Here is a 25,862-nt window from a genome sequence, read left to right as displayed (position 1 = left end):
ATGCGTCATTTGCAAAACATTTCAAGTGTGAGTGTTCAAGACAATATATCCCTTTCAAAAATTCAAAAAAATTATTAGCTATGACTTCAGGAATGATATGCCTTCACATAACAAATATTCACACACTAACACTGTGGAAGCACATATCTACACAGTTAAGATATTATTGTTGTATGTTCTTATTTACCTTCTTGCTACTTTGTCATTGTCCTTTCAAGTCTTATTTAAAGTTGAGTTTTCAAGCATTCAGGAAATGTTCTTTCCTCAAAATTCAAGGATAGAAAGACTGTTTTTGTCATACGAACACATCATTTCCACATGACGTAACATGTAATGCAATCACAAAAATCCCATATTAGCCTAGCCGTTTCAATACTTTTGGAGGTGACTAAATGTATCACAACAAGCAACAGTTCTTGCTTTATTAAACCGGTTAAAAAGAAAAAAAATGGGGAAAAAAAGACTATTTCCTTCACACACACTCTTTAGTGTCTCTCACACACACACGCACATTTTTACCATGTCAACATGAAACAAACCAGCAGAGACAGCAACTTTGACAAATTCAATTTTTTTTAACCTTTGACAGTGGGATACAGCAGGCCAAGAAAGGTTTCGTACCATCACTTCCAGTTACTACCGAGGCGCTCACGGTATCATTGTAGTGTATGATGTCACAGATCAGGTAAGTTTAAACGCCACAGCATTTCTTTCTTTGAAACTCTCAAGTTATTCTGTTTTATTTCACTATTTAATAAAATAGCTATTTTTTGTGGCTCAAATGTAGTGCAGATGTGGTTAGAACCAAGTCAACAAATATTCTCTTATTATTAGGAGGATAAGTAGGACAGAGAATGGACGGATGGGTGAATCGGTAGCATATAGAGCTGCGTGATATTACGACATATCAGGCCACTTCTCTCCTATTGTGCACTGTGGTACTGTACCTCTACTTACGAAATTAATTGGTTCTAGAATAAATTTCTTAACTAGAAAATTCTGTAAATCGAGATGTATTTTCCATGTAAATGCCCTAATCCGTTTTGTAAATAACTAATCCAAGGATGTATGCTTTTGTCTTTTTTAACAATCCTTTGAAAAGATAAGACAAGAAAACCTTTATTAGTCTCGCAATGGAGAATTCCCAATTTACAGCAGCAAAGTTATGAAAGGAAGAAGTAGAACAACAAAATATAGGAGCTGCTGGAAAGGCAACCACTCTCGCAGCGGCATTTTGAAGTCAAAATAACAAAAATAACACAACACAAAGGACAGACAGTCGTGCAATCTTCACCACTTTTCTGCATACACTTTGTTGTTTGAAGCAGTTATAGATGAAAGAGGAAATGATCAAAGTGTCCTTTCACCAGCGGGTCAGAGACGTCATGCTGAAAATGTGTACACGTCTGCTACAAGCTAAGTTTTGAAAGCAAACACGAAGCGTCCATTGACGAAAAGAGATTAGTTCACTTCTCCTGTCCCACGTAATCCGCTTCAAACTCCAAGCCGCGACTCCCAGTTCCAAATCTGCATCGGCGCTCCATGCTAACGTTCCTTTCTTCTCATCGTCGGCTCCTCAAGCCTTACATCCATCCAACCGCAGACCGTCCAACAGCACCGATCTCTCCGCTGAACAAAGCGGGGCTGTGAAAAATGCTGCCCATTACAGGCGCAAGACACAAGCGCCCCGGGACTGTCCAGCAACGACAGTCAAATGGCGCCGACATTCCTCCCAGTCAAAAAAATGTCCAAGGCAAACATCAGCATAGTGAGCGAACGCCCGGCCAGTGAACACTTTTTATGGGTGATTCACATTTAGGTAAAACGGATCGGTAAAATCGGAACGCCTCATGGCCCGAGGCTGCATAGACACATACCTATTTATCTACACATATAGACATACGGTAGAGGTCCCTCTTAGCCAATGGGATGCCAGGAAGTGCTCGTTAATAGCCAGTGGCAGAGCAGCTATAAATATGTTGCGTTCAGGAAGCTCAAAGATGCGAGAAGCAGCTGAGACGTTTCATAACTTGAAAATTTCATATGATGAAACGTTCATAAGTAAGCGGTACCACTGTTCATGGAGCAAAGTAAGTGCAGTTTGTAGGGAATTAATCTCTGAAATGCAAAATGTGTTCTGGTCCAGTTATTAAACCAAGTTTGTAGCTTTATGGCCCTGATTCCAAAACATGTTTGGCAGCAACACAACACTGCTCATCACCAAAAGATCATCATACATATGGTGAAGCGCAGCGGTGGGAATTAGGAACAGTTGCTCATACCAATTAATATGAGCACAAAACCTTCAGGCTTTTGCTCGAAAGTGACAAAAAATGTCAGGGAGAGCTTAATTGTATTTCCAAAATTCATTAGGGGTTAATGAGAGTCACCTGATATGGACACTGGATTAATGATGGTGCTCATCTCAATACTGCCACATTCCCAAATAAAAAGACAGTGTGTAAACTTTATCACTTATGTCCGTCTAAATTGTAGGGTACAGTACTGGTGTAAAACGTCCTTGTACTCTATGACCTTTTATATCCATTTCCCCCTTTTTAGTTAGTTTAATAAATTGATGTATGTATGTGTATGCTCAATAGTCCTTTTTTGATCTCACAGGAGTCCTTCAATAATGTCAAACAATGGCTACAGGAGATTGACCGCTATGCGAGTGAAAATGTCAACAAGTTGTTGGTCGGCAACAAGTGTGACCTGACGACAAAGAAGGTGGTGGATTACACAACAGCAAAGGTAAGGCCCCGCTATGTTTCATAACAACAGTGTTGCTGATGAAGCAAGTTAATTAAAGTGCTCATGGTTCAGCACCCGAGGATTTGGGTATTTGGGGATTTTGTTTTATATGATAATATTTTTGTTTGTGTTTTTGGGGGCGCAGTTGTAATAGAATTACAGCGTGTGATTTCAAGAGTAACACTATTTCTGAATAGCTGGATGGATTTAGCTAATATTTACCAGGGTTATAAGAGTTTTGGAATCTTCATTATAATTAGTTTTTGTTTTATTTATTTATAGTTTTTCCTTTTTATTTAGTTTGTTTTAATAGTGTCAGAGATTTTCTCGGACAAAGTTAAAGAAATGACTCGGCACGCAGGAAAATTGTCTTCAATATCGGCGGGAGCGGATCTCTGAGAGCGAACGACGGTAGTTGCTCCGATGATCACACACTTGGCTTCCTCTCCGCCGGTTCGAACCTTTATTGCAAAATACAAGAAAGACACTGCCCCCGAGATTTGCATACCGCGCCCCCCGGTCCGGCCCCTCTGTTGTGATCTGATCTACCCGAATACACAAGTCACAGACTTCGCTGATGACAAATGTCCACCTGGGCGCGACAGCTGTTCCCAAACTGTCTTTTGATATTGTTCCCAATTTCTTTATTCCCACTCTGTGATTGAATCTAGCCTTCTTCCATCTGTTCGCCCCCCTTGCTTTGACGTGATTACTCAAGAAAAGGCCCCGCCCAAACGTCCGACACCTCTGCGCTGAGTATGTCCAGACATGCCCAAATTAACCGAAACTTTAAACATGATACAATTTTGTTCATAGATTTCTCTATCATAAAGTCAACACGTTGGTAACTGGTTAGCATGTCCGCCTCACAGACCAGAGGTAGAGGGTTCGAATTCGGGCTCCGGCCTCTCTGCTGCTTGGAGTTTGCATGTACTCCCTGTACCTGCATGTTTTTTCTCTGGGTACTGCGGTTTCCCCCCACATTCCAAAAACATGCATGGTGGATTAATTGAGCACTGTAAATTGTCCATAGGTGTGATTGTGAGTGTGAATGTTTGTTCGTCTGTGTGTGCTCTGCGATTGGCCGGCAACGAGTTCAGGGTGTACCCCGCCAACTTCTCAAACACAGCTGGGATAGGCTCCAGCACACCTGCGACCCTAGTCAGAATAAGCGAAATAGAAAATGGACGGATGGATAGTTGTCATAAGTTTTCAGAGCGGTGTGGTTAATTTTTATTTTTTTTTTCAACTATGCTTTGATTCAGATGAGTTTTTATTAGTTTTAGTATGTGGGTTTTTTTTGAAAGATATTTTTCTGGAGGTTTTTGGATATTTTTTTTTTTCAATTTAGTGTTCATTACTTCATGAGTTTTTGTTAACTATCAAAACTCAACACAGTTAATGCAACACAGTTTGGTGCAACACAGTTAATTCTACTAGATTCAATACACCGTCGCCTCCAAAAGTATGGTAAACCGCAAGGTCAGTTCCTTGTATTTGTTGTCTACTGAATACATTTGAAACTCAAGTCTTGAAACAAAACTTTATTTCATGTTTTTTTACATTAAGATGTGAAAAAACTAAGACACGGCATATTTTTTGAAACCACCCACTTTTCAAGTGACTAAAAGTATTGGAAAGTGATTGATAGGTGTTCCAAGCTACTCGTGTTGCCTGTTCGATTGATTGCTGAAACGTGTGACTATTCATTATTTGAAGGATTATCAGTCCCAGAAGTCAATGCTAAATTCCCGTCAATAGGATTTTGCATTGGCTTTCATGTTATCACTGGTGATGTTTTGAAAACAAAGCATGTCTTGAATATCAATATAAAACGAGTGTAGTTGTTTTTGTTGCGTGTTTAGTTTTACAGTAAACACCAACCAGGACTGACAGCAAGTCTCATCTACTTGCAAAATCACTCATTTCTGTGTTCAATTACTAGCGTGAAACCTTTGGATATTAATCAAATAAATATTCTTTCGTTTATTCAAAAGAGAAATGAAACAAACAAAATAATGACCTGTTTTCTCAATCGTCATTCAAGAAAACCAAACAAAAAACATAACGCCTGCCGATTCTGGATGTCTTCTTTCTTGTGTCCAGGAGTTCGCTGACTCTCTGGGTATCCCGTTCTTGGAAACCAGTGCCAAGAATGCCACAAATGTGGAGCAGGCCTTCATGACCATGGCTGCAGAAATTAAAAAGAGAATGGGCCCTGGGGCTGCAGCCGGTGGTGGTGAGAAGCCCAATGTGAAGCTGACACCTGGCACTACCGTCAAGCCTTCATCAGGAGGTTGCTGCTGAGAACCAAACGACAGCCCCCCCTGCTCACCTGCCCTCGATTCTGCAGGCCCGTGCGCCTGGCTGCCATCTTCCTTGAAACTCAAGACCACAATCCGACAGGGTAGGGTTGACACGAGTCACATCTTTGTGAGAACAAGATGAAGTTGCCTGTATTTGTACAATAATGTAGCACACTACCAAAAACAAATAAAGCATTCGTCTTCTCACCCTATGCTGGTATTGATGACAAATTGTACAAAAGGTGATCATTTTACCTGACCTGGCCCAATCAAGTTTGTCGCTGTCTGCTGAGCGTCGTTTCATTCGTGAGAATTATGTGTATGCGTGCGCGTGTGTAACACTGCATTCCATTTGGGGTTTGGTAACAATCTGTTTCATGAATCTTTTTTTTTTTTTGTATTGCCCCTTTTTTCGTTTTGGCTTCCTTTTAGTAATTTCGTTCCTCGTGTGTTCTGTTCTGTCTTGATATGAAGGTTTTTTGTTTTTTTTAAAAATTCAACAGTCACAGAAATGTCTCACCATTTAACATCTCAGCTGTAACACTTATCGACCTAAACAAGTGTAAATGAAAACACACATAGAAAAAAAGATAACCCTCTTACCTACTTGTGCAGGTGTGTGTCTACATGTAGATCTCCCACAACTTGGGTCCTTGAACAGAATGTTGGGAGATTGAAGATACTGTGCAATTTTCTCATTGTTCGTAGTAGGAGTTGAGGTAACACTAGTCGACAATGCCTCAGATATTTGACAGAATCCTCAAACTTGCCACTCGGAGAGGACCTGTGCCTGAAGAAGTCACACCGATCCCTTGGGTGAGAGGGAGATAGTTCTTCTATGTGTATCTATGTATCCATCCATATCTCTCTCTCTCTCTCTCTCTCTCTCTCTCTCTCTCTCTCTCTCTCTCTCTCTCTCTCTCTCTCTCTCTCTCTCTCTCTCTCTCTCTCACACACACGTACATATTACTTAGACTATATGTCAGATCTCATGTCCATTTAATAGTCCTCAATGCATTAAGATTGTCTTGATTCAACGTGTAATACTTAAACTGAAAATAAATATTGTACTCCCAGACTGTATAAAAATGAAAAAAGATCCATATGTGATTCTTGCTGAGATGCATTGTAAAGAATATAAACAAAACAATTATTTATTCTACATTTGGGGAAATTTGACAGTTACATAAGAGAAATGTTTGCAAACTTGTATACTGTATTGTGGTAAGTGCAGAGTTGCATATAAATACAATGTTCTCTTGTTTTCATAATAAAGGCAACTGAATTCAGTTTGAAAGACGCTCTGGGAATCTACGTGTCGAATATTTTCAAAAAGGCTGATGGAACGGGGTTGTTTTGCACCACCTGACTACATGAAATGCCATAATCAAGCTTCAAATGCTGTCCAGGTTGTGAGTCAAAATGGTTTATTTGAATGAACAAGGATAACATTAGAAAAAGGGCGGCCCGGTAGTCCAGTGGTTAGCACGCCGGCTTCACAGTGCAGTTCGATTCCAGCTCCGGCCTCCCTGTGTGGAGTTTGCATGTTCTCCCCGGGCCTGCGTGGGTTTTCTCCGGGTGCTCCGGTTTCCTCCCACATTCCAAAAACATGCGTGACAGGCTTATTGAACACTCTAAATTGTCCCTAGGTGTGAGTGTGCGTGTGAATGGTTGTTCGTTTCTGTGTGCCCTGCGATTGGCTGGCAACCGAATCAGGGTGTCCCCCGCCTACTGCCCGAAAGACAGCTGGGATAGGCTCCAGCGCCCCCGCGACCCTAGTGAGGATCAAGCGGCTCGGAAGATGAATGAATGAATGAACATTAGAAAAACAGCCAAAGCATACACCTTGAAAAACTTAACTTTGTTAGCTTGTAATAGTATTGTCGCAAATTAGGATGACCTTTGAGTAATGCCACAAAATGAATCTCTTTCTGCCATTTACTCAGTACATCAACAAAAGGTATCAAAGGGCTTTTCCCAAAACATTCTTTTCTACAGTTTACAAGTTGAATTCTAAAAAAAACTTTAAGAAGTCATGTACATATTTATTCACAGCCTTTGTAACAAAGCTAGGCGGAATGGGTTTTCTGCGTGGGTTTCCTCCAACATTCCAAAAACATGGGTGGCAGGTTAATGGAACACTCAAAATTGTCCCTGGGTGTGAGTGTGAGCATGGATGGTTGTCCGTCTCTGTATGCCCTGCCACTGGCTATCAACCGGTTCAGGGTGTCCCCCACCTACTGCCCAAAGGCAGCTGGGATAGATTCCAGCACGCCTGTCGACCCTTCTGAGGATAAAGCGGATCGGAAAATGGATGAATGAAGAAGTCATCTACATAAGTATTTACATCCTTTGTAACTTGACTCTAAATTGAGCTCACTTTCCACAGCTCAGCCTACAATGTTTCTACAGCATAATTTGGGTCTACCTGTTGTCAATTCAATTGATTGGACACGATTTGGAAAGTCACACAGCTGTCTGTAAAAGGTCATACGTGACTACACATCAAGGCACAGATCAAGAGGAAAGGTCGAGAATTTTTTTTCTCAGTAGCTTCCATCAATGTAGTGTGCTCAGTGCATCAGGGCCCAAGTCAAGGAGGTGACTGAGAACTCAAATGATCTCTGTGGAAATATGGAAACCAGGACAACCATCACTGCAGTGATGAAAGGCTTGTATGGCAGAGTGGCCACACGGAAGAAATTTCTAAGTAAAAGGGCACGCGCAGTGAGCAGTTTCAGGACAATTCTGCCTATGAGTGGCCCAGACAAAGCTCTCCGGAGAGTTCAGATAATGACTTGACGGAGCTTAAGAGGTGCTGCTCCGAGGAACAGGCAAAACTGGTCAAAAATAAGGTTTCGCAAGCTTGTCGTATATCTGATTCGAAAAGACTTGAGACTGTCATTGCTGCCAAAGGTACATCAACAAACTATTCAGCAAAGGCTGTGAATACTGGTGTACAAGTGATTTCTGAAGTTTCCAATTGTTTTGGTAGATATTGGGATAGGCTACAGCAAACCCGCGACACTAGTGACACTAGTGATTAAGCGGTTCGGAAAATGGATGGATGGATGTTCTTCTCTTTCGTTGTCTGGTACGGTTTATGCCTCGACTGAGAACATGTACTCATTCAGTACCAGCCAATTCTGAACCAAGTCTGAAAAGACATTTAAAAACGGCTTTGGAGTGAATGAGTTAAAGGTAGTTTGCTATTTTGAGGGGGAAAAGGGAGTCTGTGAATATGCCGTTACAAAACATTTAAAAATCAAGTCACATTTTGGAATTGTTTACATTTAAGGACACTTGGTGGCTGTTTACCTGTATTACTTCCTACATGAAACCACAACTCGAGGTTGATCAACTCTGCCTGATCAAGCATGTTTAAACTCAGGCATGTTTAAACTGTAATCGATTTGTTCATGGGTATATCAATAAAAGTATTGTATAATGTTTGACAAAATTACAGGAAAAATATAATTAAAAAAAAAAAAGACAGCCTGACAGGCAACACGGAGAACTAATGACGCGCATCCCAAAATACATAAAAGTGTCAAACTGTCCAAAGATATGAATGTTATAATATAAATGCCATGTAATTGCTTGGCAACCAGACCAGAGTGTACCCGCTTCTTTCCCAGACTTAGTTGGGATAGGATCACCCATGACCCCATTGAAGACAAGTGCTTTCGAAAATGGGTGGAGCTTGTACATTCACTTGGTGGATGTCCCCAGTTTGTCCTGAAGAAGTGGATCACTGGGCTCATTAGGATGTGTCTGATTGTCCATGGCCGATAAGATGGAGGACAAGTGCTCTGTGCGATATTCCATGGCTCTTGACTGCCTCTCAATCAACAGCAGTGAGTTTCTTAACACTGAAATGATGGGAAGGAAACAAAACTCAGTCTTTGCACTCATGTTGTCCGTTATCAACCGTGCGGAGGAGGAACCTTACATGGAGACGTGCCGTCCATGCACCCGAGAAGCAGCTCGCCGGTTTGCAGAACATGACAAATTAATTGCTGATGACTTCTCAATTCTTGCTGAAATTTCTGAGAACACGACAACGGATCAATATTGCCAAATGGATACTTTCAATTTTGAATCCCTGAAATTGTAGACGATACCTGATATTCAGCAAGTGACCTCTTCACGTTTTCATTGTCTACCGTGGGTCTAGCCAACATGTCCATCTTCTCGGAAACCTTGTAGAGCCAGTGGATATATTGCTCCAAGAGTGAACAAAACATCTGTAACAAAAGGTACAAACACACAAAGGTTGTCTGGCGGACATGATATTTGACTTAGAAGCAAAAATTGGGCCCACTAGTTTTCTTCTTTTCATGACCTTTCGGCTTGTTAACATTAGTCATTGTGACTAAGTACACCCTTCGCAAAAAGTAGTTAAATTTAAGTATAAGATAAGATATCCTTTATTTGTCCCACACTGGGGAAATTTACATTCTACAGCAGCAAGAGTGTGGGTAGAAAGAAGAAAGAAGAAAAACAAAGTGTTTGCATTCACAAAATAAATGTTACAGTTTCAATGTACACTATTCGATTAAGTGCAATATAAATATATAGATAAGGTGGCTGTGCTATTTTCAATTGTTTTTCACATCATTTTATTTTTTATTCAGCAGCCTGACAGCAGTCGGTAGGAACGAGCGGCGGTATCTCTCCTTCTTGCAGGGCAGGTGTAACAGTCTCTGGCTGAAGGAGCTAGTGCTGTTAGGGCGGGCTGGAGGGGGTGGGAGAGACTGTCTGTAACCCAGCCTTGATAAGACTGTTATTTTATTGTTAGTTTCTGTAGGGTGATATTCGTTTGTGATACTGCTGTTTCCGAGGGACATGAACGCACCGCAGCGCTTGGAGCTAGTGATGGGAATTCCGGCTCCTTTTAGAGAGCCGGCTCTTTTGGATCGGCTCCCTAAAAAGAGCCGGCTCTTTCGGCTCCCAAATGGCTCCTCAGTTTTTTTGTTGCTTAAATTAATACCAAAAATAACGTAATATTATGTGTAAAATGAAGTACTAATGCAAAAAATAGACATGATATCAAATATTTATTATTTATATGGCTTTATTTATATTCTTCTGAACATACTCAACATGGAGTGCTACAAAAATAAAAACAAAGTACAAAGACCCATCTCAAAACGAGGTCGTCAAAAAGTTCCAATCTCTGAATGTGTATATTTATAAGCTTTTAACTATTTACAGTAAAACAACATAAGTAAGCTTTGAATACCACACAACAAATTATAAATTAAAATTTGTAAAACAAAAAGAAAAAAAGCAGCATCCAGGTAAAGCAGGTGTCACCAACATTTTTGAGGGTGAGAGCAACTTCATGTGTACCGATTGTGTGAAGGGCTACCAAATTGATACACGTCTGAAATAACATATTTGTCCAAAATACCTTCAATAATATGAGGATGGGTTATTTTTAATACTTGATGATTTAAATTGTCAGACTTTGATCGTGTTACGAAATGTCTCACAGTACTGCCAATGTTTGCATTTTTAAATCATAATTTCTACTAGCAAATCACAATGTCCAGGCACTGGCGGGCTACTCAAGTGGTCTTCACGGGCTACCTGGTGCCCGCGGGCACCATGTTGGTGACCACTGAGGTAAAGGTTTTAGCTTGTCTTTAGCGAAGATTGACATGAAGACAAACCAAGTGCCTCAGCTTTGAGGGGTTGATCCTCTTTCTCCTCTCTGTTAATATTTGCCCTGTTTTGGAGAAGATTCTCTCTGAGGGGACAGATGTTGCGACAACACACAGCCAACACAAAATGGATGAAAATCCCTTGCAATCATTTTACCCAGTTCCTCATCAATTGTGTTCTGTTTTGCTGGTTGTATAGCTTTTTGCATAAAGTGGCTCATAGAGCTCTGGGTTGTACATCTAGGCAGTTGTGACATTGCAGTAGCAGCAACAGTTGCAGACACACTAGCACCTTCATTAATAGCTGGTTCCCTTGCTTGTCTTTTCTCTTCAAATTGTACTGATGGGTGGATATTTCTGATGTGCCTGTGAAGGTTATTTGTGGAGCTTGATCTATGGGATATTTTAACCTCGCACAGTCTACACGCTGCCTTTGAACTATGAATTAAATTGAAACGAGTCCATATTTCACTGCCTTTCCTATCCATTTTCTCACCTTTCCACTTTCCACCGTGTTGTTTTTTTTCACTAACTAGCTCTCTCGTCTCCTCGTCTGTCTTGTTCGCGTGCTGCTCAGTGTGCTGCTGTTAGTGATGTGTCGTTCGCGAACGAGCCGGCTCCGAGAGCCGTCTCTTTGAAGTGAACGATGGGAGCCGGCTCCCACCTCATTGGGAGTCGGCTCCTCATTGGGGAGCCGGAAGGGGAGGGTTACGCACGCACGCACGCACGCACACACACACGCCCTGCAGTTCAGAGAAGGGGGAGGGGTTAGAGAAGAGACACACAGTCAGCACCACACTGAGCAGCACGCGAACAAGACAGACGAGGAGACGAGAGAGCTAGTTAGTGAAAAAAAACAACACGGTGGAAAGTGGAAAAGTGAGAAAATGGATAGGAAACGCAGTGAAACATGGACTCATTTCAATTTAATTGATAGTTCAAAGGCAGTGTGTAGACTGTGCAAGGTTAAAATATCCCATAGATCAGGCTCCACGAATAACCTGCACAGGCACATCAGAAATGTCCACCCATCAGTACAATTTGAAGAGAAAAGACGAGCAAGGGAACCAGCTATTAATGAAGGTGCTAGTGTGTCTGCAACTGTTGCTGCTACTGCAATGTCACAACTGCCTAGATGTACAACCCAGAGCTCTATGAGCCACTTTATGCAAAAAGCTATACAACCAGCAAAACAGAACACAATTGATGAGGAACTGGGTAAAATGATTGCAAGGGATTTTCATCCATTTTGTGTTGGCTGTGTGTTGTCGCAACATCTGTCCCCTCAGAGAGAATCTTCTCCAAAACAGGGCAAATATTAACAGAGAGGAGAAAGAGGATCAACCCCTCAAAGCTGAGGCACTTGGTTTTTCTTCATGCCAATCTTCGCTAAAGACAAGCTAAAACCTTTACCTGGATGCTGCTTTTTTTCTTTTTGTTTTACAAATTTTAATTTATAATTTCATCCATCCATCCATCCATCATCTACCGCTTATCCGGGGCCGGGTCGCGGGGGCAACAGCTTTAGCAGGGAAGCCCAGACTTCCCTCTCCCTAGCTACTTCTTCCAGCTCTCCCCGGGGGATCCCGAGACGTTCCCAGGCCAGCTGGGTGACATAGTCTCTCCAGCGTGTCCTGGGTCTTCCCTGGGGTCTCCTCCCGGTGGGACATGCCCGGAACACCTCACCAGGGAGGCGCTCAGGAGGCATCCGAATCAGATGCCCAAGCCACCTCATCTGGCTCCTCTCGATGTGGAGGAGAAGCGGCTCGACTCTGAGCCCCTCCCGGATGACCGAGCTTCTCACCTTATCTCTAAGGGAGAGCCCGGACACCCTGCGGAGAAAACCCATTTCGGCCGCTTGTATCCGGGATCTCGTTCTTTCGGTCACGACCCATAGCTCGTGACCATAGATGAGGGTTGGGACGTAGATCGACCGGTAAATTGAGAGCTTCGCCCTTTGGCTCAGCTCCTTCTTCACCACGACAGACCGATACAACGTCCGCATCACAGCAGACGCTGCACCGATCCGCCTGTCGATCTCCCGCTCCCCCTTGCCTCCACTCGTGAACAAGACGCCAAGATACTTGAACTCCTCCACTTGGGGCAAGATCTCCTCCCCGACCCGGAAGGGGCACTCCACCCTTTTCCGACTGAGGACCATGGTTTCAGATTTGGAGGTGCTGATTTTCATCCCAACCGCTTCACACTCTGCTGCGAAACGCTCCAGTGAGAGTTGGAGAGCCCCGTTTGAAGGAGCCAACAGCACCCCATCATCCGCAAAAAGCAGGGATGCAATACTGAGGCCCCCAAAACGGACCCCCTCAACGCTTCGGCTGCGTCTAGAAATTCTGTCCATAAAAGTTATGAACAGAATTGGCGACAAAGGGCAGCCTTGGCGGAGTCCTACCCCCACTGGAAACGATTCCGACTTACTGCCGGCAATGCGAACCAAACTCTGGCATCGGTGGTATAGTGACCGAACAGCCCATATCAGGGGGTTCGGTACCCCATACCCTCGAAGCACCCCCCACAGAACTCCCCGAGGGACACGGTCAAACGCCTTCTCCAAGTCCACAAAACACATGTAGACTGGTTGGGCGAATTCCCACATACCCTCGAGGACCCTGCTATGGGTGTAGAGATGGTCCACTGTTCCACGGCCGGGACGAAAACCACACTGCTCCTCCTCAATCTGAGGCTCGACTTCCTGACAGACCCTCCTCTCCAGCATCCCTGAATAGACCTTACCAGGGAGGCTTGTTGTGTGGTATTCAAAGCGTACTTATGTTGTTTTACTGTAAATAGTTAAAAGCTTATAAATATACACATTCAGAGATTGGAACTTTTTGACGACCTCGTTTTGAGATGGGTCTTTGTACTTTGTTTTTATTTTTGTAGCACTCCATGTTGAGTATGTTCAGAAGAATATAAATAAAACCATATAAATAATAAATGTTTGATATAATGTCTATTTTTTGCATTAGTAATTCATTTTACACATAATATTATGTTATTTTTGGTATTAAATTAATTTAAGCAACAAAAAAACTGAGGAGCCATTTGGGAGCCGAAAGAGCCGGCTCTTTTTAGGGAGCCGATCCAAAAAAGGAGCCGGAATTCCCATCACTAGCTGCTGTGTGTGTCTCTTCTCTAACCCCCCCCGCCCCCTTCTCTAAACTGCAGCGCGCGTGGTGTGTGTGTGTGTGTTTGTGTGTGTGTGCGTGCGTGCGTAACGCTCCTCTTCCGGCTCCCCAATGAGGAGCCGGCTCCCAATGAGGTGGGAGCCGGCTCCCATCGTTCACTTCAAAGAGCCGGCTCTCGGAGCTGGCTCATTCGCGAACGACACATCACTACTTGGAGCGTTAGCGAGAGAGACAGAACATTCTCGCACTTTCCCAGGCGGGTCGAAACGAAGAACGATAAAAGAAAACTTGTCCTTGATCCTCTACCTGTACAATATAGTAAAGTTAAATCCTGTGGCAATTTTTTTTCTTTCCAAGTCAAAAGAAGGGTTTAGAAGAGATAACGTTCCTGACTGTTTTTTTGGACTCATAGACCATCAAAAGGTTGGACTACTAGTCTGGAGATTGGATGCCACGTGGGACGCTGGTGAAGGACATCTTGGACTACAAAGCCACCCGTCCCCTGGAGGGTGGTAGGACAGTTGAAAGGATTTGCCTCTTTTTTTGTTAAATCTGAGATCTCAGTAATTTTTTATGGGTCAGATCTGATCCCAAAACAACAACTGATAAGAACTGATAACAATTTAGCTCACTGTATGTTTTTTTCCCTTGTTATTCTTTATGCAGTCTGTTGCAGTTTCACATCTACTCCTATTGTAAATATTCACTCAATATTTTTTTTTCATAAAAACCTCAGTCAGTGTGTCTTCTTCCTGTTGGAGGTTTCCCCTTGACTCTAACTAGAGTCTGCTGCTGGCCAATCTCACTGTGACCTTAAGTAGTGCACCCTAACTCAAATAGATTTATAAATTGACTGACAACTTAATAGAAGGGTGCCACTAGTAGCTGCACCTAGGGTGGCTACATGTCCATCATAGCTTTTAGCTTAGCTAACATCCTCCTGTTGCCCACCTCCTCCAGACTGTCTAGGGAGCAGAGGAGTATCCAGCACCATAAGTAAACCTTTTTTATACTCAATTGGAGGCAGTATTATACCGTCAGTGTAATTTTTAAATACAATATTTTTTATAAACTTCACAGAAGTACGCTTAAGTATGTTGTTATAATGTTGGATTTATTATTTACAACAACAACTTTATTTTTATTTTTTGACACCGTCGCCCTCAACAAGGTACACAGACAGATACTTATTGTATACTTTTAAAACTTGATTTGTTCCAATTTAGTATGAAAAAAGTACACATTATATACTTATACTGAAGTACACTTTATCAAGCATACTTTTTCAGAAGGGAACCAGTTAATAAGGGCAGTATCAATGAACATGTCACCCCCCCCCAAAAAATGGCAATCGCTCTGAAAGAGGGCAGGTGCCTGGGCCAATGAAGAACCCATTAGATTTGAGGGAGATTGTGCATAGCTGGTCAGACACTGAAAATGATTGCAGTTTCTTTCCATTCAGCTTTACACAGCAATATCAAATGGTGTGATACAATACAACAAATGTGCAAAAGTCCTCTCAGGTTAACAAGGCGGGAACCACAATGCAAGAGTGATGCGCCTAAAAAGCAACAGTCTACACATAATTGCATACGCCCAGCTCCTTTTTTTAACAGTCAGTACCACAATCGTGTTCCGCTTTATGTTATTTCAGGCATTATGCCGACTAATAATTTCTAAGAAGTTTTTTTTTCCCTAAACGACAAAGCAAAGATGGAAGTAATTTCACTGCATTGACATGACAAGACTGTTGTTTGTTCACACGACAAATGTAATTTAATTCATCAGATGCAGATGTAAAGACTGAACCTGCAAATAAAAGCACAAATATCCCTTGACTAATAATTTTGTTGATGTCACAAAATGTTTCAGATTCCAGTTACGGAAATTGCCTCACTGTTCCAAAACTTTTGGAGGGGAGCGATGCACTTTTCTGCCTTCAGTGCAGTCAAAACACTTTTACAACATAGTCTTATGCAGTCCTTCAAGGTTAGTGATGCCAGCACAGTAGGTAAGTTTTTTTCTTTATGATTTCGGAAAGAGCTGAGTGCAATTTATTGTGAAAGAATTGAGCAGACTTGAGAGGAAAGTGAAGATAAACTCTGGGACCGCCAGATGCCTTCAGAGGTAGGCCATTCATAGTAGTCCCTTTTTTAGTACTTACGCGGGTACGTTGCATCAGAGAGCAACTGTAGTCCTGCTCTTCCAGGATGCCCTTCTGAGAGTCTCTCAGGTGGATGCCACAAAGCTGCTCCACCAAGGTCTCCACCTCCTTGAAACTGTCCTGAGTCAGTCCTGGACAAACAGACTCTATCCATAAGATAAGATAAGATAAGATAAGATAAGATAAGATATCCTTTATTCGTCCCACACTGGGGAAATTTACAGCCTCCAGCAGCAAGAATGTATGTAGAAAGAAGAAAGGAGAAAGAGAACAAAAAACAACAAACATCTTTCAATTAAATACAATATGAACACAAATGGATAAATCGCAGTACTATTTACAGTTCCATGAACTGGGACTTCTCCTCACTGCCTCAAGGTTACTATGATCAGCTGACGATAAGGAGGAAAAATAGCACTCACGACCTAATATGTTTTTTGCATTGCAAACCCAACATGACACACTTGTATTCACAATACAGAAGAAGAAGTAATAGAAAGAGAAACCTGGAAAATTAGAATCCCCAAGATCAGTTTTGTTCAACGGTATGAGTACCTGATTTAGCTGCACTCCTCTAATTTATGTTAATGCTTGCTCTTCCATCATCTTTTTCTTACCTTGGTGCTCTTTGGCACCAGCCTCTTCAGTCAGTTCTTGCTGTGATAGAGTCAGGCGATGCGAGGCAGAGTCCACACACTCACACGTGGCTGCGAGTGGGTACTTCAGCCAGGCTGTCACCTCCTTTACCTTCAATCAGATAAAACGGGGCTCTTAGTCACACATTGGCACCATTTCAATAATTCATCCATCTTCTACACTGCTCATCTAACTCGAATTGCGGATGAACTGAGGCGAGGTACACCGAGGACTGGTTGCCAGCCAATCGCAGGGCAGATCGGCTATAGCTGGTTGCTAACCATTCACGCCAACATTTGTATTTACAAACTAAATGTAGATTTCAATTAATTTGTGAAGGATGTGCAGCACCTGGAGAAAACCCACACAACCACAGGGAGAACTTCCAGACTCCCCACGCGAATAATGCAAAACATAGTTAGCGTATTTTCCACGCTATAAGGCGCACCTAAAAGCATTTCATTCTCTCAAAAGCCGACAGTGTGCCTTATAATGCGATGCACCTTATATATGGATAAGTATTCTGATTTCTTGGACATAGCATTTTAAATGTCCTGTGCAGTGCTTTGTTACAGCTGCAGCTCCTTTGAAAGCTTTACATAAATAAACTGTATTTATTGTATTATTTTAGTATAGCTCCATCTAGTGGATGTATAATGCAACTGCATGCACTATTGTAGCTTCTATTCTATGCGCCATATAATACGCTGCGCCCTATATATGAAAACTTTAAAATAGGCCATTCATTGAAGGTGCATCTTATACTCTAAAATGCCTGATAAGGGCGGAGAATATGGTACCTTAAAAAAAGTGCATTTATTCATACAGTATGTATGGTATATTGGGCAGCCCGGTGGTGGAGTGGTTAGCATGTCGGCGTCACAGTGCAGACAGAGGTGGAGTGCTCGATTCCGGCTCCGGTCTTCCTGTGTGGAATCTGCATGTTCTCCCCATGCCTGCGTGGGTTTTCTCCGGGTGCTCTTGGTTTCTACCAAGCAGCTCAATTCGTCGTCGTACAGTTTTGGAACCCTGAGCTAGCTACAAAAAGAGTATGACATGCCAGTAAAATTAAACAAAAAGGAAGACTGGAAATCTTTCGGAGATGAAATTGAACCCTGGACCTCTCTTTTATGATGCCGACGTGCTAATCTGTTGACCACTGTGCCGCCCAGAGTTTGACTAAATTAAATGTTGCTTTTGTGAAAGCACCAAAACTCCATTTATGAAGCAAACTGCTGTGGTTGGGTACCAGTGTTTGTCATCTTTCACAACAAACCAACAAATAATTATTCCATATCAGTAGTGCTTGTTGAAACGGCACCCTGAGAGTTCGTGTACCTAGCAACTTTTTAAAGTATAGTTAATGCCAGCTCGACAACACTGACCTGTCTAGTGAGGAGTTGCACCTCTTCCAGGTGATCTGGCAGAGCCCAAAACTCCTTGTCAAAGTCCCCACCTACAAATTGGGACTGAGGAAGAACACTTGTTGCGTGGATAAAAGCGATGGTGGGGGAGGGTTGTGCATATTGATGATGGTGCTGACTTCTACCCTGGTGACAGTTCCCAACTTCTTTGTCTAAGCCCAAAGTATCCAAAAACAACTCAGAAGATGGTGATCTGGAGACAAGTGCAGAAGACTCCACACCTGTGGGATTGATTTTCTGTTCCAGTCTGTCCCAAGCTTCTGTCTGCATGGTGTTGCTCAGGTTTAAATCCGACCCAGATAGGCTAGTGGGACGAAGGTTATCCAGTTCAATACCAGAATCCACTAAGTTCTGGTCTTGTTGTTGGCGAGAGTCACCAAGGAACGCAGTGCTGTCCCACTTCCTGTCCATCTGCCCAGGTCTAAGAGGGTAAGTGTAGTCCAGCAAATCTTGATACTCCTGGTTTGGATCCCAGGATGCAGCGTGTCTATTTGTGGATGTGGGCAAAGACTTCGGGATGGCACAGTCCCAATAGTTTGCTTCGTGATATGACATGGTTTGTCTTCTTGACTGCCCGGCTAAAGAGTAGAGATTTTGTTTTTTGAGCTCTGTTGTTTGGTCACTTTTAGAATATGAGAAACATGGGGTGGGGGTATAGGTGGGGTACAGAACGGTGGATGTCAGTTGGAGCCTCTCAGGATGGTCCTTTTTCTGCAACTCCAGAATGTTGCTGGGAAGGTCACACTGAATTGATTTATTTCTGGTCAAAGTAAATCCAACAACAGGTTCTTCATGTTCTAACTTTGCCCTGTCCTCTGGGAAATCCAAAAGTGAGCTGCACACTTCTATCGAGGCTGAAAGATCAGCAACATCACTGGGAGTGAAGCAATTGCTCACGGACTTCAGGTCTTCCCCGAACCTAGTCAGCAAATTAATCTTGACGGAACACTGACCTTCATGTTTTCCGCTGGTACTGACATGCATCTCCTGTGAAATATCAAAAATGGGTTTTAAAACTCTAATCATATTTCAGGTACATGTCAGTCCTTGGTTTTCGAAAGCCCTGGCACATGAGGTTTCGAGATTACAACGGCGCGCAATGAACTAGTCTAGAACTATAATCCTATCATAATCTCGAGGTTTATTTATTACTATTGATTTCTGAGTATGATGTCTTTTTCCGACTAATTTATATCACAGAATACAAATAAGATGTATACATACACACACACACACACACACACAGTATAAATACACAATATTCAACTACCGTATACTTGAATAAGGTAAATAAGACAATGGGGCACACAAATATGGTTTCGTGAGACATGGATGGATAGTAATTCAAAATTTGAGTATCCTTTAAAGACATTCCATAAATGTTGTACTTGCCTTCTGTTGATGCTGCTGCTGAGGAGTCTTCTTTAAAATGGATGCCTGTTCCATATAGAAGAGAGGCTTTCTCATCACATATTGCCTTTCAGTCAAATACCTGGAAGTGGGCGCCATAGTAACACTTTTATGGGTCTGTTCTTTATCCCAATCTGTTGCTCTTTTGCCACTCGCAATGTCTCTTGCATTTGATCTCATGCTGTGGCTACCACATGTATCTGGAGGATGCAACTTCCATGGCCGGCTGCATTCAACGGCATCCATTGGAGAAAATATCATCTATAAAGATCCTGTCAATGAAATGTACATTGAAATAAAATGACATCATTCATTATCATATAATAAAAAGGACAGAAAATGCGATTTTAATCAATGTACTGTAGTGCAATTATAGACGGGTGAAAGTTACTGTTATTCGCACAAAGGAGGTGACTAAAGATGCAGAAATGGTGCAGTATTTCCCAACACAATTACAGCGCATAACTTTTTCTCATCAAAGTCGTTTGGTGGGGTCTTGCATGCATGAAATCTCACTATGGATGTTGCTGTTTGCAATTCATGTCAAAAGGTACACAGTGTTGCGGCATTTTCTATTCAAAATAAAATGATATATAATGACTTCGGTGTGTCGATCTTTTTTTTGTTGCCATTTCTTAGTTTCAAACTTTTGTGTGGTTATTTTTGGGTCACCACAATCAAAAAATGGCATCGTCAAAATAGAGCACAGGAGTTGTTTGTGCTGGCATCTCAAAACAGCAAAGCAGAGAATATTCTCAAGAAAGTAAAAAAAATACAGGGAAAAGTTTTTAAAATTACAAAATTTACACAAAAGTACTGACTGCAGTTTCGCATAAGCATCCAACCTAAAGCCAACCCAAAGGACCAAATAATTTGAAATGTTTTTGACTACTCCTCAATCCTCCAAACCCAGCATTCTACCTAAAACCTTCCAAAATGACCCAAACCCAAAGCCACTCCACTGGGCATCACATGGTACAAATTCACAAACATTAGTTTATATTTGAACTGGAGGTCATGTTCAACATTTTAATCAACATTAAATAAATACGGTACCATATTGTCCACTAGTAAATAAAGACAAAAACAGCTACCATATCAGTGGACACAGGACCTACGAAACGTGAAAATCTCCTGTATTTTAGAGACCTGATAGCCCTTCCCATGTTTGGCCTTCTTTATTTCCTGAACAGAGGACACTTAGTAAGAATGTTTGTGCGTGTGAGTGTTTTCAAATATAGCAATAATGGCAATCGCATTGGGAGTTGAACAGCATTTTTCATTGGAGTGCGCTCTATTATTACTATGCTTAACACAACATCCCAACTTCATTGAAATTGGGTTTGTAAATAACAACAATGTCATAGACTTCAACTCTGCCTTCTGTAGGCTAAATCTTAAATGAGTACAAAGAACATCCTTTAGAAGTACAGTAGCATATCTGTTTTGACTGTTTTTTTCGATCAGGGATGCACATACATGACCTAATTTAGCCAATGACATAACCATGTGAGGTATTAATAACAATTAAAATGCAACAGGTAGATTGTTTTCTCGTGCTGTTGTTAAGGCGCAATAAAAATACAGATGAAGTGCTGTTGTGTTGCAATATCGCATATTCACAGCCAAGGAAGAATGCACAAGAAGCTTTCACAACAAAAAAATTCATTTAGCAGTTTTAAGCAAATGCGAGATCCAGCCGGCTGCATCAATACCATTACAAACAAGTGTAAATATGTTTTATTTTATAAGAATACCAGACTATATATTTTTTGACCCTATATAAATGCACCGACGGCTCAAAAAATTGCTCAAATGCACAGGGGCAGTCAGTGAATGGGACGAATGATCAATAGGCCTCTCAAAATATCTACAGCAATGGCGTTGTAGATTAAAACATAAACAGAAAGGCATGTGGACACATTTACAATTAAGTTGTCCCTCGCCGTCTGTACTATAATAACATTTTTAAATTACGTAAAATTGGCTGACAATTCAGTAGAACTTCGACGGTTTGGGGTAATTATACTGTAATATCTGTTTCTTGTATTTGTGTGACGTCATAGAGAGGGGAGGAGCCAGGTTGGGGGATATTGGCTCCGGTAGTTAGTCTGAGTGAGGAGCGCATGGGCGTGAGTTGTGGCTAACAGCAACTCCTTTGAATGCATCTGTTTATTACTTATTTTGTTTATTAAAAATGATGAATAGTATCAGCAACAGCATCCTTCTCTCCTCTACTGAAGGGCATTAAATTGGTGTCAGAAATTTTGGATTCACCGGTCGTACTCCCGTTTTTGCGCAAGAATGTTCGGCAACTCCGGTACTCTGCGGAAGGTGAAGGAAGAGGCCGTTCGGAGCGGCAATCCCGTTACCTGGCGGACGGTAAAGGATGAAGCCGTACCGTGCGTGATTGATATGCCTGAGTCGAGTTGCAACGGGCGCGGTCGTCATGAAGCTGGTGATTCGCGCCAAAATGAGCGCGGGCACGCCAAAACGGGGTTACGCCATGACGTAGCGGCAGGTGCCGCCGCCATCGCAACGGACGTAAACATGCATGGCGGCGCCCTTGGGCTCGCGTGGCCCTCCATGAAAGCTCTTAAATTCTCCGGGAAAGGGAGTTGGGAGGCTTATAGAGCACAGTTCGAGTTGGTGGCCGACGCAGCGGATTGGTCGGACAAGGTGAAAGCGGTGCAGTTAGCGTTTTTGCTGACGGAGGAGGCTACATCTTGTCTGCTGCTGCTGAGCCCCGGAGAGAGACTCGATTACAGTGCCCTGGTGGGTGCTTTGCAGAGGCTCTTTGGGGAGTTTAATTTGAGAGACTCTTTGCGCTGTGAGTTCAAGCAGCGTGATCGACATCCGAGATCGAGAGCCTGGGTTGGCGCACATATGCTGGAATGCCAAATGAGATCCAAAATGAACTGATACGCGATCAGTTCATCCAATCTCTCAGACCGGATGAGCTGCGCCTGCACATCCAGCTTGCCCACCCGGCAGCCCTGGCAGAGGCACTCTCTCTCGCTACAGAGTGGGAGATTGCAACCAAGGGGGCGCTACAGACATCAGCCTGCCCTGTTTTGGCCACCTCGTTGTTGGAAGGGGAGGAGCCCCTCCCAGCGTGGTTGGAGGAGCTGGTGTGCGCAATAAAGACCCGCCCAGCAAAGCAGGAGGAAAAAAGTGGGCATCGTGCACGGCCCGCTGTCTGCTGGGGTTGTGGACAGCCAGGTCATCTTGTTGAACCAGCAGGGAAAAGGGTCCATGTAGCCCCGACAGCGCGGACCCCTACAGTTGTTAACCGGGAACTGCAACCCGCATTCGGAGAGAAAGTTATAACGGTGGGCTAAATGGACGTGGGGGACCCCAGTCATGTTCGCATGCAGAATGGGGACGTTTCCTGTACAGCCCTGGTGGACACTGGGTCTTCAGCCACAATTGTGAGGCCTGACGTTGTTCCATTGGGGACCGTCTAAACATCGACCTCTACAAAACTGAGGACTGTGACCAGTGAAACAGCCGAGATGAGAGGCAAAGGGACATTTTTATTCGTCCTAAGGGGTCTGCCGACAACTCACTCAGCTTGGGTCGCTGACGTGGGACGCCTGCCCCTTGCCCAGCAGGAGGCCGCGGATCAGGAGATCCGTGCCATGCTCGAGGCAGGGATCATAGAGCCCTCCGATAGTCCGTGATCATCTGGCGTGGTCATGGTCCCCCGGAAAAAGAGCACCAGACCACGGTTATGTGTGGACTACAGGCCGCCTACTAAGGTGACAAAAAAGGACTGCTACCCGCTCCCACGGATAGACGAGACATTGGATTTGGTCTCAGGCTCCACGTGGTTCTGATCACTCGAACTGCGCAGTGTCTACTGGAGTCCACCCAATCACCATGGAGTCCAGACCCAAGACGGCATTCTGCACCACCAGAGGACACTGGCAGTTTAAGGTCATGAGTTTTGGACTATTCAATGCACCAGGAACATTTGAGTGTTTGATGGACACAGTGCTCTCAAACATTCCGAGGCAAAGGTGCCTGGTGTATTTGGCTGATGTCCTCGTCCATGGTGGGTCTTTTTAGACTGCAATGGAGTCTCTGAGACTGTTGCTGGGAAGAATTGCAGCGGCTGGGCTGAAACTGCACCCAGAAAAGTACCACTTTATGCAACGGGAGGTGGAGTTCCTGGGCCACCGAGTGAACGGTGAGGGCATCAGCATGCTGGAGGAGAGGATCCGCACCATTAAAGATTGGCCAGTACCAAGAGACCAGAAGCAGTTGAAAAGCTTCTTGGGGCTGGCCTCGTACTATGGACGGTTCGTAAAGGGATTCTCTTGCATCGGGCGCCCTTGTTCCACCTCCTTAAAGACAATCAACCCTTTCTCTGGATGCCGGATTGTCAGGAGGGGTTCTGCAGCCTAAAAAAAGCCCTCATGAACGCTCCTGTTCTCACCCCGCCAGATCCAGCCTTGCCTTTTGTGCTGGACACGGACGCAAGTAATGTCGGCATGGGGGCGGTGTTGTCACAGGTGGGGCCGGAAGGTGAGCGAGTGGTGGCCTATTTCAGCCGCACTTTCAACAGGAGTGAACGGTGCTACTGTTTTACCAGACGTGAACTGCTAATAGTTGTTTTGGCTACACGCCATTTCAAGTATTACCTGTGTGGCGTGCCTTTCACCATCAGGACAGATCACACCGCAATACAGTGGCTGATGTCATTCAAGGAACCAGAAGGCCAAGTAGCACGTGGCTAGAGGAGCTGCAGGCGTTCCACTTCACTGTGGTACATCGGGCTGGTGCTCAACACGCCAATGCGGACGCCCTTTCCCAGTGGCCATGTTCCGTTAGAGGCTGCAGCTACTGCGACTGGCGGGATGCCAGGGAGTTGGAGCTGCATGGGGAAGCGACTGCTGCTGGACCGTCATGCTGCACCTTGGAGGCTGTGGACACTGCAGGGTGGGCGGCCAAGCAGGAAGAGGACCGTGATCTCAACCCTGCGCGACGGTTGGTCCGGATTGGCAGGAGGCCACCCTGGGAAGGAGTGATGGGACTCTCCGCTGCCACCAAAGGCTTTTGGAGCAAGTTTGCTCTGTTACACATGAAGGACTGCGTGTTGCAGCATGCCTGGAAGGAACCAGCCACCAGGGAAGAGAGATGGCAGGTGGTAGTGCCCAGAGCTCTTAAAGAGATGGTGCTGAGAGGATGCCACGGGAGCACCGGCTCAGGACACTTTGGCAGCACCAAGACCCTGCGACGGTTGCGCCAAAGGTTCTATTGGGGTCAGCATCGACGGGACGTAGGGGACTTCTGCTGGCACGAGTGTGCGGCCTACAAGGGACATCCATGTTTCCCAGATCCCACCAATGTTGTCCCGAGCCAGCCAGCTGAAGGTGATATCGACTCAGAGCCAGGCCAACCACAGAGACGGAGACGAAGACCACGACGGCTGGAGGACTTTTTTTGTTGAACCCTCGGGGCGAGGGTTTCATAAAGGGGAGGGCAGTGTAATATCTGTTTCTTGTATTTGTGTGACGTCATAGAGAGAGGAGAAGCCCGGTTTTGGGAATATTGGCTCCAGTAGTTAGGTGAGGAGCGCATGGGCGTGAGTTGTGGCTAACAGCAACTCCTTTGAATGCGTGTGTTTATTACTTATTTTGTTTGTTCAAAATGATGAATAGTATCAGCGACTGCGAGCATCCTTCTCTCCGCTACTGAAGGGCATTACAATACGTAGACGGAAGTGAACTAACGGGATCATACAGTCGTGCCATTTGTTATTTTGGTTGAGGTTTCTTGTGTTCGCAAATGTCACGTGGCAGTGGTCATTGATGAACCATAACAACATCTGGAAGGAATTGAACTACCTGTACGAAAAAAGCAGCGGTTGCAAGGCACACAACGTGTTAAGAGTATCAGGAAAAAAACAAAAAGATGCACAAAGCTCGAAATAACTTTAGTCTCGCAAAATTTAAAAAAAACAAGACTACCCCATGAAGAATTCACTATTTTGGCTATGTCGCAAATTGTACCGCTGTATAAATTGTGAAAAATACACAAAATGTAAACACAAATGCTGATGGACGTGTAATTATCCCAAATCTGGCATACAGAGCATCAGTATGAAGTGGATTGTTTTGAAGCGAGACGTCGCTAGTGTAATGAATCAATGAATGAAAAGTTTGTTTCACCATACACGCTAACTAAAGACGGAAAAAGACCTGGAAAATGTGTTTCGGTTTCTTACCCCGATGATTTGAGTATTTTAGCGATGAATGTCCATTTGTCGTGACGAGCCGTCTCATAATTGTGCAAGGCTTCCTTGTCCTCCTTCCCCAACCATGTTGCGTTTATGTGCCAATGTTAAAGTG

The 25,862-nt window shown here is 43.6% G+C and overlaps 2 protein-coding genes across 2 annotated transcripts in view; one reads left to right on the top strand and one right to left on the bottom strand.

The window, feature by feature from the left end:
* Window positions 1-5,654, top strand: part of LOC127610714 (ras-related protein ORAB-1-like) — a 9,548-nt gene extending 3,894 nt beyond the window's left edge. The window contains exons 4-6 of the mRNA XM_052081177.1: window positions 590-685; window positions 2,623-2,754; window positions 4,861-5,654. Of these exons, the coding sequence (XP_051937137.1) occupies window positions 590-685; window positions 2,623-2,754; window positions 4,861-5,061 (429 nt within the window). The 3' untranslated portion in view covers window positions 5,062-5,654. The remainder of the gene's footprint in view (window positions 1-589; window positions 686-2,622; window positions 2,755-4,860) is intronic.
* On the bottom strand, window positions 5,554-25,862 carry cep68 (centrosomal protein 68). Its single transcript, XM_052081246.1, has 9 exons — window positions 25,739-25,862; window positions 19,489-19,778; window positions 18,058-19,083; window positions 16,654-16,783; window positions 16,378-16,428; window positions 16,037-16,185; window positions 9,185-9,307; window positions 9,013-9,109; window positions 5,554-8,932 (listed from the first exon to the last, which is right to left on the bottom strand). Exons 2-9 carry the CDS (start codon window positions 19,765-19,767, stop codon window positions 8,772-8,774), a joined length of 2,016 nt encoding a protein of 671 aa, XP_051937206.1. The 5' UTR covers window positions 19,768-19,778; window positions 25,739-25,862; the 3' UTR covers window positions 5,554-8,771.

Source organism: Hippocampus zosterae, chromosome 11 (assembly GCF_025434085.1).
Source record: "Hippocampus zosterae strain Florida chromosome 11, ASM2543408v3, whole genome shotgun sequence".
NCBI classification, from domain to species: domain Eukaryota; kingdom Metazoa; phylum Chordata; class Actinopteri; order Syngnathiformes; family Syngnathidae; genus Hippocampus; species Hippocampus zosterae.
This window is presented reverse-complemented; position numbering and strand designations above follow the sequence as displayed.